The sequence below is a fragment of the Musa acuminata genome, chromosome BXJ1-7, assembly GCF_036884655.1.
Source record: "Musa acuminata AAA Group cultivar baxijiao chromosome BXJ1-7, Cavendish_Baxijiao_AAA, whole genome shotgun sequence".
Lineage (NCBI taxonomy): Eukaryota > Viridiplantae > Streptophyta > Magnoliopsida > Zingiberales > Musaceae > Musa > Musa acuminata.
The window spans coordinates 36,365,841-36,380,035 of NC_088333.1; the positions used below are offsets into that span (position 1 = coordinate 36,365,841).

Below are 14,195 nucleotides of genomic sequence, written 5' to 3' on the forward strand. Positions count from 1 at the left end.
CTCTTCCTGTCATTAGCAAATACTGCTCCACAACATGTTCTTCAACAAAGCACTCACACAAGTTACAAACCACGGAATGATCAAGAGGATTAAATTGGGCCTTTGTTAGATAAAAAAGGGCACTCATTCAAAAAGCTGTCTTGCTGATCTGTGAGCATTGATCTTAACAAGGTCTCAATGGACACCTTGTAATCACTAAATGATATGTTACAGGGCTTCGTTTACATCTATTCCAGAGGACTTCTTGATGTGCTCAGTATGCCTCGCCACCAGGATATCGATGAGTTCCTCCTCCAAGTCATGATCCTGTCCATGACTACAAACTCTAGTTTTTTCTCCACTTGTAACTACGGAGACTTCCCTTTTGTAAGTCGCCAGTTCATTTGCTACAACAACGTGCATGCCATACTTCCGCATTGCCATGTCAGCTTTCTGAAGCAGAATATCTGGATCTGTCTCCAACTGTTTTCCGGTAAAAGTAAGTCTTGTGTGACAAAAATGACAAGAGTACACTAAATCAAACAAGATGTGCAACTTAACAAACCAATGTATCTTATAATCAAAATCATGGTCCAGACCAAAGTAACTAATAACATCATTATAGGGCTAGCTATAATGTAAATCCTCTCTAATTGTTATTTCTATAAAGCCGCTTTCATTCAATCACATAATCTGTACAAATTGGAAATGACACTGAAAATACACTGAATTTGCTTCCATTAAGTAATTATGGTAACATGGAAATCACAGAGAACATAAAGTTCAACAGAAACAGATCATATATGCATGAGAGGAAACAATGTGGGTCTATCACCACCTTAGTCAATTAATGAAGTTCATTAGCCAGTATAGCATGCAGACAACAGATGTCTCTTTTAAGCATGTTCTACTTCTATTAACCTCAAAGAAAATTCTAGATTGGACTCACAGAAGTCGGACTCAAGTTGCCAGAGTTGTTTCTGTGTTGTAGCATGAATAAATGGACTAACCTTGAATGAAATGCAAAATGCTGCAGGAGCCCAGTCTTTTCGCAGCACCAAAAGCATTTTAGGCACCTGGTTGAGTCGCATATCCAGAGGACCTTCTGCAGATTGGATCTTATGTTTTGCCTGTTGAATAATAATAACAAAAATATAAGCATACACACAAAGATTGATTCAAGATGTGTCTTCCTGGAGGTAATTGCATAAGACGTCATGAGTAGGTTATGATGTCACATTCAGAACTATTACTTAAAAGATATCAATATGACCTTATTTTAACAAATATTTGATGTGACTTCTAAAGTATGAACCAAATTATTTCCTAGTGAAACTAACTAAACTAGTTGATCAGCTTGGAGCAGATCAAGTATTTTTATATTCTTACCATGTTTTCCCAAGGAACATAAAAGTCCGATACTGCAGCAGCAAGATAAAACATCCCATGTGACTTAAGACATCTCATTGATGTAGCCACCATCTGTAAAATCTGTTCATAGAAAAGACATTAGTAATTTGTTCATAAAATGCAAATAGGACTACTCAACAACTGTAGAGAAAGATTATGCATAAATTCCATAATGTTTCTAAATTAATAAATTTATTCACACATGTACACTAAACTGATCCAATATATCAGAATCAGTCGGCACGCAATCATGAAATATAAAAGGATGACTATGGCTGGATAATTAGTTCTCCGGAACTTTTTTCTTACCCATGTAAGCAACAACATAGACTGGATATTTGATATACATATCGAAGTGACAGCCTTGCTACTGTCTCTTCCATCCAAGACCACCAATTTGTTGAAACCTAGATTACTTTGATTTTCATCCAATAACACCATGACCTTTGTTGATCTTTAAGTATGTGGAGTTAGGCCACTCAAAGATGAATTGCATTCAACAATTCATTCTTAAAATAAAACACTGGTGTGTATACATTCAGAGTACAAATTACTGATTATTCTTTAATTTGCATGCAAAAGGGAACAGCAGCTCTGACAATATGCAAGGGAAAAAAGATCCTCTCACTTATCATGTGAAAAATATAAGGTTTAAAATATAAATGTTCCCTGAATTCCAAACTACCATAGAAATTTTCAGCATAATTCATTGAAGTTATTTATTTGTTCAAGATTAAAAAATGTAACAAAGAAAATGACATCTAGAGTTGGTTGAGAGGTACAGTACAGCTGAATTTTATAAATTAACAAAATCAATATTATTGCAACCAAATAAGATATCTAGTTTTGACAATATCTAGTGCAATAATTGGCTTAACAATATATAGAGAGAGAGCACAATCAGACATCAGCAGAAGATACGTATCTAAAACCAATTTGGAAAAATCATTTAGCTCGTATCTTTACTTGGTATAACTAGGAGAGAATATATATCTACAGAATTCTAAATTCTGGGCATCACAGACTTGTAATACACACTTTCTTTTGCAGAAAACATATAGCACTGTGAAGATCTCAACAACCTGAAGATATTCAAAAATTGTGGTGAATGGAAGTTTCAGCAAGAAGCCTTCTTCAACTGCCTGCAAAAGATAAACTCTGCATTGGTTATTATTTACTTTGGTGACAGATTAGTATAATTATGAGATACTAAATTTGCTTATAGTTTTTGATACATAGTATACAGATCAGACCAGCTCTATACCTTTCGATAGTCCCTAATTGCTCCCTTGACCACCGTACCATGTGGCTCACACACTGACAATGAGATCTAGTAAGAAATATGTGCTATTGAATCTATACATGGAACGGGCATCTTGAAGAATTTAGAAAAATATGGACAGAGAGTAACAATATTATATCAAGCATAAAAGTGGATTATGTTAAATTAATCAATGAGTATCCCACAAAGATGTGGAGACAAACAGCCCAGAAAAAAAATAAGAAAAAAAGCAGAGTTGCTAACTTCTTTTCTTTTCCAAATAAACTATGTTAACCCAGTATCAGACAACAACCAAATGATACCCAAGTATCATACCACAACCATGCTTGTACTCCCAAGTCCCAGTTAAATTTCACAACTCTCAGCTTCCATGCAATTATTGAAAATTCTGTGGACCATGAAAAGTTCAGTTGTAATTACGGGTATAGGGTTGCCCCAATACACAAGTCAGTTCACATTGTTATCATACTCCAAAAATTAACAGGAATGAATCTCAATGGCCACATAGGACAGCAACAACATGTAAGCCAAAGAGTCAAGTTATCCAGCTTACGCAACAGTTGGGAAGTAGATACACAAACCTTTGATAGTTGAGTTCTCTGCTATATCAAAAAAATCAAGAAATGAATCCTGTGGAAGATATCTGCAGTATGGTTGGCAGCTTCCCCTGAAATCACAGACAACTAGTGTTTAGCAACAAATATTGAAAAGATCATCCAGAATACAATAAGGAAAAGAAGAATATTTACCGACGATGGACAAAGATAACTGCATATCTAGCCTTCACAAAGTACCTACAACGTGATAACTGTTCAAATACATAACTTTCCTAGAAAAGCTCAGAAAACATATACAATTAGACAGAAAAAGTCAACCATACTCTGTAGATGCAGCTCCCCTGTTACCCGAACTGAAATTATCAATGTAACGGACACATCGCTGCTCCAAAGGAACAGTTGTTCCCCCAGAAGTCACACAAACAACCCTAATAGGTTTCCCACTTTCTGAAAGATACCAAAAGAAAAAGAGAAACCCCAAAATTTAGAAAATTCCAGTTTAACACATACTCAAGAACCAAAAAGAAAACAAGAACACCAAAGGAAAAGCAATTTTTTATCATAACGAAGATAGATATGATAAGAACATGATCATTTGCCTGATGATATAGAAATCTTAGTGATGAAGTCTTCTAACTTCTGAGAAATTTGATCACGATCTTTGAGAGGTGGAGCTGAGTTGAAGAAGGATTCCACACCAGATTCCTGAGGAGTTTCCGTTCCACTTTTCGAATCCATTAGTCTAGGTCAAAGAGAAACTATTTCCAATTTGAATTGATATATGAGTGACCATCAATTTCTGAATAAACAAAGCAAAAGCACCACCATACTTAAACCAAAATAGTTAGTTTGAAAAAGGAAATGGAAGCTAAAAATACTTTGACCAAAGGGTCAGAAAAATAGGTAGCCCACTATGACCGTAGCAACAACTTCATGTGGTATGTCTGAAACAATTCAACAGGACCGTGGCCGAGAATTATAAGCACAATCTCGTTTTTGTTCTTCCTCATCTTCTATTAGTTCATATACAAAATTGGAAGAACAGCCGCTCAAGATACATAGGTGCTGATGATATTGGATTAAATCAGGTCTGCACATACTTCCTAGACCCAATCTGATAAGTACCGGAAGAGCTCATTCAACCGAGAATTACATTGGATTAAATCGGTTCTGCTTCCCATCTACCAATACTTGATCCAATATGGACAGGAAAACTGCATCCCACCAACCTCACTGGTAGAAGGCAACAACAAGAATGCCATGCATGGGACCAAACCAAGATCCAACGAAACCAAGGAGAATACATCAGTACAAGGTTAAATCTTCCTGAAAATAAGATGTTCGGAACAACTCAGATGTATCCAAAAATGGGCAGTCAACACACGTCTCCCAATTCTAAGCATAAAAACAAGAAGAAATGAAAACAAATAAAAGATTTTTTTAACAATCCGAGATAATCAAAGATTCATTTCAGAAGGAAGAACAAAGAAGACAAAATCAGATGCAAGTCCAAGATTTAGCCAAATTCTTTTTCTGATTTATTTCCAAATAAGCTGTCTTTTCCAAGATTTTGACCATAATCAGTGTAGCAGCAGCACAGAAAGAGGCCAAGAACCAAAAATAAATCGAAAACCGACAGTAAATCGTCAGAAAGAAAAGCCCTAAGGGTGCCTATGCCATTAGAAGGGGAGACGAGAAGGAACCCCACTTACCCTCTTCCAATAAGACCCGACTCAAAAATGAAGGTCATTGCCGGTTGCTTGAAAAGCGACCATTTTGGTGACCAAATCGCACGCTACCAACTGGTCCAATTCTACCAAAAAGCCAACTAAAATCCCAAATAAAACAAATATATGAAATGTATTTCATATTTTGTTTGGATCAAGATCGATCGGACCACATATTTCATAAAAAATGCTAAACATACGAATATATATTAAAAAATAAACTTTCAGAGTCATGATTTTAACAAAATACAGCATATGTAACTAATGATTTGATTTCAAGATCTCAAGGTTTTTCTTATTTTTGTCAATCGTTAACATTCTAAATGACAGAAACATCTCTCGATAAAAGACTCTAAAGAGGAGAAGAGAGCTTATCTTAACAGGAACAAGAATCAAAAAAGAAAAAGGCAATCTTTTATTGTAATCGGCCAGTCTCATTAAGAACAAGATCATTTGCCCGACGATCTAAAACATCCTCATTTAACTTCCGAGGAATCTGATCTGATTACAGCTTGTGAGAGGTGTAGCCAAGGGTTCCACATCGGATTCCTCTCCTGGACTTTCTAATCCATTTTCCAAATTGATTACTCCTGCTTAAAAAAAGCTGTCTTTTTCTGAATCCGTTAATGAGTCGCCATCAATTCCTATATTCCAACCAAAAAATCGACAAACTGAAAAACCGCATAAAATAATCTCCAATACAGAGGTGAGAAAAACAGAGAATCCCAGACGCCAACAAAGCGGGGAAAAAATAAATCACCAACAACATCGTGCTGAAGGAGAAACAATTACAGGGAACCCGATGATCATAGCGAGAACCTGAATGATCGAAGGCTTTACGAAGAAATTATCAAGAAAATGATCATACTAAGCGTCCAGAAATGTCTGAAACTATTCAAAGGGCTGAAGGAGCAGGGGCCAAGGATCACAGGCAAGACACAGCCTTTATTCTTCCTCTTCCCTCTTCTTCCTGCAAAGGTAAATAGATGGATGAAGGCTCAAAAGTGGAGACTCAGTTGGGAGATAAATCAACACGAGGAAGAACAGCCGCCGATGGGGGTGTGGAGTATGGAGGCGTCGAGGACATAAGATCGGGTCGGGTCTGTACCACCTACCAGACCCGATCCGATACTGGCCGTATGACCACAGATCAGATCGGATCGGATCAAAGTTCCAAAGCTAAAACTCCAAGAAGCTAAGCAACATCAATAGTAGTATGTCTTTGGTTCGGAACTCCACAAAACCAAAGATCCAACGATGATGTTGACACTCTAAGATGAAGGACGAGGCAATTAAGGGGATCAATGTTAAAAGAATGGCATCAACGACGAGGAAAGGAGGGGATCAAAGATAAATGCGGCAACCATTCATGTAATCTATCACCTTAGAAAACAATATCACCGGCGCTGAGTATTCTTCTTCAGCGGATGAAAGAAAACTTTTGGATGGAGATAAGGTGCGGAAAGCGGAGGAGGAGGAGGAGGTGGGAGATTCTAATAGAGTTCTCAGAAGATATGAACAGATAACAGTAATAATCTTAGCCGTGCAAACAGATTTAAGGAAGTAGCAGTGTGATTCTAACAGGTAGGTCTCTATGCTGCTGCAGAGCCAAGACAGGTCTGCAGGCTTCAGATCTTTCTAATCGAGAGAGGCGGTTGGGACCCACACTTACTTTGTGGCTAATCGGAGTGCGTTATCTTTATCGTTTGATTGGCATCGGACGGCCAAAAAACAAAAATACTATCACTGAAAAACTAAAATTTTTGGGGATTGAACCCGACGTGAATCGAACACGCAACCTTCTGATCTGGAGTCAGACGCGCTACCATTGCGCCACGGATCCACTTCGCTAATATATGTATCGTAAACTATATTTATTCCAATGCTGTAAATTACATCCTGCATCTTGTTCCTTTTATGGCTGTAAATTACATCCTGCATCAAGTTTTTATTTCTTTCTGCAATTCTTTGCCGACTGCGGCTTGGCTTTCCGAGTGTTTCCTCGATTTGAGTTGCCTCAATTATGTCTATAAGGTGCTCGAGGTTCTACTTCCTTTTTTTAGCTGGTTGGTCATTAGCTCCGTTACCTGGTCTTTAGATCTGTAAACTCTTCATGGATGTGCCAGACTTGCTCTGTGTTTGGCCTCTCATGCGTCTTCTCACCAGTAGGTCACGAAACGTGTCCGGTAAACAAATCGAAAGCTCCTCTGTCGTCATTTAATTCATAGTATGTAGTCAGATGATCCTTTTATGGTATGACCTTGTTCAGATAGGTGGCACTATCGGTGCAGGAACCTGCAAGCTCCAGAAACAGAATGCATCCTGAGCTTGAGGTTGCTTGCACACTTCATTCAATGCCCATCTTGACACACCTATGTGCTCCTATCAGTTTTAGTTTCTTAATGGACACCAATTGTTGGACTATCTTGTGAAAAAGATTGTACAAGAGGTTCTTTTTCTCAGATCTTTTGTTACGTAGAGAACTTTGGCCTGAGTCTCTCTCTCTCTCTCTCTCTCTCTCTCTCTCTCTCTCCACCATATACATGGCTCTCCAAATTTGTATACTAATGTGGAAAAGATAAAACGTATTATTTGACCTTGAACCTTTTGAGCGAATGATAGCTGGTACATTAGTGGACACATTAAATTATGGATATATTTTGATGTGTATTGTTTTTCCGGATATAACATATAATTTTCACTAGTCTCTTATAGTTTCAACTTCTCTGGGTACATAAGGTGAGTGAAGGTTACCCTTGAGCCAAACCGAGGACAAGGATGAAGCCACAAGATATGAGCTTCACATAAATCCGGTGCCATGTTCTCTTGATGCATGTAGATCAACACACAAAAGCCGTACATCTATTGCAGACACATTGGTATAGTGCAGGACAACATGCAGATTGTTTGGAGACAAAACTTCAATGATAAAGAAAGGGGTGATATAACAGTTGCCCCTCGTTGCTTTAACCTTCTAGTACAGAATGTAACAGAGAGGAGACAGGAATATTGTGTGATCACAACATGAAGAGAGACTGAAGTTGATTTCTAATGTCTCAGATGAATGAATGTGTGATCTTCTCGGGGAACCAACAAACAACTGACTTGCTCTGGGGCTGTCTATTGCCCAAAGCAGGTATCACAGAGATTTGATATGATTATTGAATGTCTCAATTGGAAGGTTTGGCTTTATATTACATCTTATGGCCATCAAACAAAAGATAATATGGACACTGCATCATGAACGTAGGAAATGATAGTTGAGGAGGGTTTAAGCAACACTTTATCCCTCCAAGACCAGCAGCATCTCTAGCTTTTTCCTTTACTTCCTTTTCTCAGCACCAAGAGAGAGGAGATCGAGACTCCGAAGAAGGGATTCACTATGGGTTCCTCTAACTGCAGCTCTGGAGATGGATGATGACCTAGAATCTACCACAGGCTGCTTAACTCTTTGACCACTGGCTGGCTGGCTGCTGCTGGATAAAATTCTGCTTGTTCTGCTAGGCCGAGGCTCACTATGTTCGGTAGAGCCTTGCCTGCTGCTTGACAAGACAGCTCTCTTTGATGTACTCCCATGGTGAGATGTCGGACGGCTGTTATCTGAATCAACCTAAAATTACAAGAAAAAACACTGTTATGGCAGCCGACATGTCAGCTTACAGTAGAACTACAAGGGAGATGGCTATTACAACTTTCTTGCAACATTGAAGGTTCCCCTCAGAAATAAACAGGGAGAGAGAATTACAGTTTTGTTGGATGATATAAGTGCATTGTCAGGACTTTTGTGCTTGGAATGGTCACCATGATGGCCAGAACCTGATGCATTTCTCCTGGCAAATGCTTCAACTGCACCTGAGAATCTATCGCGAATCTCTGGCCCAACCAATTAAGACCATAAATAATTGAGCAGGGCAGACTATGTTTATGCTTACATTTGACCTTCAGAACAGAAACAGACCTGAAGTTCTTTCTGACCTACCAAAAGACGGACCAATAGCTCCACTTATTCTATCACTCGATTGCTGCAGGAGAACACAAATTGGAATATGGAGACAGTGAAAATGATGAAAGAGAATTACAGCATTATGGGTTCTTGAATGCATACTCGTACTCGAGGATTAGCAACAATTTGAGGATACTTCAATATGGTCCAGTCAAAAACATAGTCAAACTGATACCCTGTGAATAACACATTGAGAGGTGGATTAGGTGGATAAGACTTGAAGTGGCTGAAAGCTTAAACCAGATGCTTAGTAAAAATTTAACTAAAAATATACATGTGTAAAAATGGCCAGAAAATATAATATTGGATCTACCTTCTCGAATAAATAGGTCACGGAAAAGTCTCTTCAAGTATGAATAATCTGGCTTGTCCTCAAATCGCAATGATCGACAGTAATGGAAGTATGATACAAATTCTGATGGATATGACTTGCAAAGTGCCTGATTCACAAAAAAAGATGGTCCAAAAGTTTTCTCATTCGTATTCCTTATTGTGCGAATAAAATATAGAAGATGCTGGATAATCAAGTTCTTCATCAAACAGATAAAAAGAAGATTCCGAGTTACCTCTACAGGAGTAAGCATTTTCTTTTCACTAATTCTATCATACTTCTGCTTTTTATTGCCAGCTTTAAGCCCTTGCCAAGGAAGGCTGAGGCAAAGAATGACCATCAGACATATTATGTTAAGTGTCATCAAATTCTATAAATGAAAGTAACTGACAGCACAACAAATTGATGCTAACCTTCCTCTTAAAAAATACATAAGAACATAGCCAAGAGATTCTAAATCATCTCGTCGGCTTTGCTCTGCATGTAGAAATGAAAATGTCAATATGAGTTAGCACAAGATGTATGATATGTGAAATTAGGTGGAAGAAACTCACCAACCCCAAGATGTGTATTAACACTTGCATAACGTGCTGTTCCCGTTAGGTTCTTATTCTCCCTGTAAAGATCATAACATCTTACATAATTAATAAGCAATAACCAATTGCTAAAGAACATTACATGTGTCCATAAAGATATGGAACGCAAGGACTCAAAAACTCAACTCCTGAATATGCATAAGAATCCCATTTTAGAAGTTGTAAATGATATCGAACACATTTGGCAGAAGAAAACAAGAAATAAAACAAGGGCAAGATAGAGAGAACCAAATTAACCACCTTAGCAAATTGGTTATAGAAAGATAGAAACGTCAAAGGTCTGAACTTTGAAGAACTACTCTGCCTTTAAAATATTCTGTCAATTTAATTATTAATAGCCAAAATTTTCTCTGTGTTATGCTTTCCAACTTCTATTGTCTCCTACAGCATATTGTTTCCTTCCAAAATTAAATTCCATACAAAATGCAGATCCAAATTCATCACTGACTCTTGACTTAAATAATTCAGCAGTCCCATATTCATGACTCATCAGCACTTCATTCTTGTTCACAGTATTTACTTAAGATCAGTAACAAACTTAGAAGAATTTAAACTAATCTTAATTACTCTCTTTCCAATTTTCCCTTTTATCTTTCCTTTATGGGTTTGCATCTTGAGGTTAAAAACTGAATGATAAGAGAGATGCATATTTTAGATCATATAAAATCCTTTTCATTTCATGAGTAAGTGGTAACAAAAAGATCAATTACGAAAGGGAAAAAAAATAGTTTTCAAGGTTCTCTTATTTAAAATGCTATCCTGAAATTAGCCTTATTTTCACTACAGCAACAGTTAATTAAAAAACTACCATAAGTAGGCATGAGTTCTTTGCAGGCTGGTAAAGCTTTTATATTAACATGTCAGGACTAAGATATAATTACCTGTACGGTATGTGCTTATGAGTTTGAAGATCCCTATATTTCTTTGCAAGGCCATAGTCAATGATATAAACCTGAGAGTAAATAACAAATGTCAAACAAGAAAACAGAATGAAGAAGACAAAGAACACAGCATAAAACGCTGGGAGTACATGACTAAAGCCATTATTTCATAATCTGGTTTCTCAATCTCTACATAAATGATTGATGTGGTTGCTGTAATTTCAACTTGAGACAAACTAAAACAGATCCCTGCACCTCTATACTATTGCCACACTGGCATTAAAAGATCCCTGATAATGCCCCCATGCCAAAGTCCAAATACCCACTACTCAGACCTTTTGTGTTGTTGTTGACCAAAGCCTTGCCAGACTGTGATCAGTTTTAGGAACAACCAATAGCCTGAAATATCAGATACTATAAACATAATCTGCCTTATAGCGAAGCTATATATAAGCATAGCACCTAACAAACATAACCAACTACAGCATCGACTATGGATGCTTATTGGAATAATGATCTCCACTATATCGCAGTTCCTTTTTCTCTATCCATTAGTAGATGCAAGAGAATAAATGTCTGGGAATCAAGCCTGTTGGTTGGAAATGATATAGGACCTCTCCGATTCACAGTGGATCACTAGAACAAGGTGAGAAGAAAGGAATTGCTGTTGAGCAATACACTAAGGGATACAATCCTATGGAGGATGATGCTACTGAGCATCTGTGTTCATCATCAAATCCATCATCATCATTTTGCCAACCATCACAGACCCAACCCCTGGACTCCGATGAAAAAACAACCAACCAAAGATTAGTAATAAATGTGCTCATCAGGAACATCCAGGTTGCAGCAAATTAGGACACAGATCAATGGAATATGCTAAAGATTTTTTAAATAAAACAAATTATATATGCTAAATAAGTGCTTCGTCATTCAGATACCTAAAACTAAAGAACTATTCACTCCAAGTGAGTTGTTAAGAAAATCTTTACCTGTGTGTTCTGACTGTATACCTGGTTAGGGAAGTACTAGATATAAATAATCAAGTGAATGGTTAAATGCCATATAAGATGATGGTACAACTACAATCTGTACAGTAATTGGAGATTGTTTTCCTCGATCTTCATAACTTGCCTAATATCAAGTTGGATTGTATGGTATAACTGACATTCCATATTTTTGTATGCACCATATTGAGCATAGTGAGGAAACCACTGGTCAATCAATTGCCAATATCTTTGGTAAAAATGTTCTATCCTAACCTTCAGAAGCGTGTAATATAACTTTTAGGTAAGCACAAGTTGCATTGCCATATTGCATGAACAAATTCAACACCTAACAAGAAAATAAAACATCATAGTATGATTTGAAGTCCAAAAGAACTATCATCACATATTCCTAGAACTAAGCCATCAATCTATCAGTCTGAAGGGCAATTAGTAACTGAAGTTTCCAGTAATTCAATAACACACCTGATTTGCTTTACGACCAAGGCCCATAAGAAAGTTATCTGGCTTTATATCACGGTGCAGAAACCCCTTTGAGTGCATATACTCAACTCGGTTAATCTTTAACAAGATAAAAAACACAGGTATTATGGCATTGCTAGAAAGTCCCATAAGAAAAGTATAAAAAATTAGACGTTAGAAAGGTTAGAGCTACAGCAGACAGGTAACAACGTGGTGCACATACTAATTGATCAGCAAGCATTAGCACTGATTTCAGTGAAAACCTCCGGTTACAGTAGTTGAACAAGTCTTCAAGGCTAGGCCCAAGAAGATCAATGACCATGACATTGTATTCTCCTTCCACACCAAACCACTTTAGATGGGGAATTCCAGCTTGATTAAAACACAAAAATAAAATCATCAATGGCATTGTCCAATCAAACAAGATGAATCATAATTATAGATTAACAACTTACTTCCTCCTTGGAGATGAATATACAACTTTGACTCATAATGAAGTTGAGGATGCTTTGCCTTCACAGACTCCTGCCAATATTAAAGCATAAATGGTAAATTTTCAGATCTCATGTGCTATTAAATAGAATAGCAAAAGTAGATTGCTATAAAGACAAAACTAAAGTACAAGACTATGATCAAGATCATCAGAATCACAAATGAATACAGTACTGAAGCAAACTAGAAAATTTTAATGTACTTTCAGAAACAAAACAGAGTGGTCGGTGCAAGTTTAAAAACTTCCTAAAAGCTAAACCTGCAAACACATATTACACACCAAGGAACAAAATTCACATTAAACTGATCTCCATTGATTACTGAACAAGCAACCATTTCACTCATTAGATTTTTGGAGATGGGACCTAATACGTAACATCCAAGATCAATGGGCTTAATATCATGGAGGATGTAAAAGTTTCAAATATTATGCAACAATGTATACGTTTGTTGCAGGCATTGTGCCACCTTCACACCTTAATTTAATAGACTGTAACATGGTTTCAACTGGTAAACTTGCCAATGTAAACCTAGGGTAGAAGTCATACGTGGAAACCTTTGTAACTTCTCACATAAAAAAATTAGTGTTATCATCGATTCAAATTCAAGTTAAAAAAAAAAAATAGCCACATATGTCTAGATTTAAAATTTTGAATGTTTTGAATTCAAGCTAAGCAATGATACATACAAGCTTTACCGCCACTTCCTCTCCGCTTTGTATGTTGACACCTGAATCAAATAAACCAAGAAATATGGGGTGAGCATAAGTAGAAGGCAAGGCATGAAAGGAATTTATAAATGATGCACACATATCCAAGAAAATAACATACCGAGATAAAGCTCTCCAAAAGAACCACTACCAATCTTTTTGCCAAGCTTAAATTTTCCGGCCACCAAGTGCTCCATAGTTGAAGATCCAAGCCAAATTGACCCAGAATAATAAACTCAGAAAAGAATTCTCCTAATCACTGAAGTTATAAAAGAAAATCCTCCTTCTCTTTCCGGAAATCGCCAGTAATCCCCCTACAACTCACCTCCGCGACGAAATACAACCAGAACTATCTAATCCGCCAATCTAAACACCCCAGAATTCGTTATTCCAGGTCCCAAAAACCTACATTACAAGGAATCCGAGTCATCGGGTACCAAATCCTCTAACCAAAGGATCCAACCAAAAAAGCACTATTCCCTACAGCCCACCAAATCGATGCAAATATCCAATCGCCCACAACTCCGATTGAAAACAATCAAATCACCAGCCTTCGACCACCAAATAGGAATCCTAGAAGATCTCACCGACACGAGAGATCCAAGCACCGGTTCTCACGATCGGCGGCCGGCGATTCCAGCAAACGAATGGGCGGATCGAAGATCTGGAGGTAAAAAAAAAATCGCCCAAATCTCCAAGCAAATCCGTCCCGACGGAGAGCGAACGGGAAGCGAGCGGTACCGATCTCGATAAAGCCGG

General features: G+C 37.5%; 2 protein-coding genes and 1 non-coding gene across 10 annotated transcripts; all 3 read right to left on the minus strand.

Moving 5' to 3' along the window:
- Positions 1–77: 77 nt before the first annotated feature.
- On the minus strand, positions 78–6,290 carry LOC103973933 (phosphopantothenate--cysteine ligase 2). 7 transcript variants are annotated; one of them, XM_009388610.3, is made up of 10 exons: positions 5,824–6,288; positions 3,828–3,970; positions 3,552–3,675; positions 3,421–3,465; positions 3,253–3,338; positions 2,654–2,706; positions 2,472–2,531; positions 1,369–1,470; positions 990–1,109; positions 78–462 (listed from the first exon to the last, which is right to left on the minus strand). In XM_009388610.3, exons 2-10 carry the CDS (start codon positions 3,964–3,966, stop codon positions 208–210), a joined length of 984 nt encoding a protein of 327 aa, XP_009386885.2. In that variant the 5' UTR covers positions 3,967–3,970; positions 5,824–6,288; the 3' UTR covers positions 78–207. The 7 variants fall into 7 exon arrangements, with proteins under 7 accessions (XP_009386885.2, XP_009386884.2, XP_009386880.2 ...); XM_009388609.3 differs by having other exon boundaries at positions 3,828–3,986; XM_009388605.3 differs by having other exon boundaries at positions 5,775–6,288.
- A 436-nt stretch (positions 6,291–6,726) lies between these two features.
- On the minus strand, positions 6,727–6,798 carry TRNAW-CCA (transfer RNA tryptophan (anticodon CCA)). The gene has a single exon. It is a non-coding gene; the product is annotated as a tRNA-Trp (tRNA).
- A 1,085-nt stretch (positions 6,799–7,883) lies between these two features.
- On the minus strand, positions 7,884–14,195 carry LOC135679181 (casein kinase 1-like). 2 transcript variants are annotated; one of them, XM_065192659.1, is made up of 14 exons: positions 13,558–14,195; positions 13,416–13,456; positions 12,691–12,760; positions 12,459–12,607; positions 12,239–12,334; positions 10,767–10,837; positions 9,844–9,905; positions 9,703–9,766; positions 9,525–9,609; positions 9,272–9,398; positions 9,067–9,134; positions 8,914–8,977; positions 8,701–8,828; positions 7,884–8,565 (listed from the first exon to the last, which is right to left on the minus strand). In XM_065192659.1, exons 1-14 carry the CDS (start codon positions 13,631–13,633, stop codon positions 8,278–8,280), a joined length of 1,389 nt encoding a protein of 462 aa, XP_065048731.1. In that variant the 5' UTR covers positions 13,634–14,195; the 3' UTR covers positions 7,884–8,277. The 2 variants fall into 2 exon arrangements, with proteins under 2 accessions (XP_065048731.1, XP_065048730.1); XM_065192658.1 differs by having other exon boundaries at positions 9,061–9,134; positions 13,558–14,194.

What these genes read in the sequence shown, in the direction of transcription:
- LOC103973933 (XM_009388610.3), bottom strand. Translation starts at nt 3,966, where the DNA reads ATGGATTCGAAAAGTGGAACGGAAACTCCTCAGGAATCTGGTGTGGAA. An exon ending in AGGGGAGCTGCATCTACAGA is followed by an intron (nt 3,466 to 3,551) that starts GTATGGTTGACT and finishes ATCACGTTGTAG; the next exon opens with GTACTTTGTGAAGGCTAGAT. An exon ending in CAATTAGGGACTATCGAAAG is followed by an intron (nt 2,532 to 2,653) that starts GTATAGAGCTGG and finishes TATCTTTTGCAG; the next exon opens with GCAGTTGAAGAAGGCTTCTT.
- LOC135679181 (XM_065192658.1), bottom strand. Translation starts at nt 13,633, where the DNA reads ATGGAGCACTTGGTGGCCGGAAAATTTAAGCTTGGCAAAAAGATTGGT. An exon ending in TTGGTCGTAAAGCAAATCAG is followed by an intron (nt 10,838 to 12,238) that starts GTGTGTTATTGA and finishes ATTTACTCTCAG; the next exon opens with GTTTATATCATTGACTATGG. An exon ending in TGACCTATTTATTCGAGAAG is followed by an intron (nt 9,135 to 9,271) that starts GTAGATCCAATA and finishes TGTTATTCACAG; the next exon opens with GGTATCAGTTTGACTATGTT.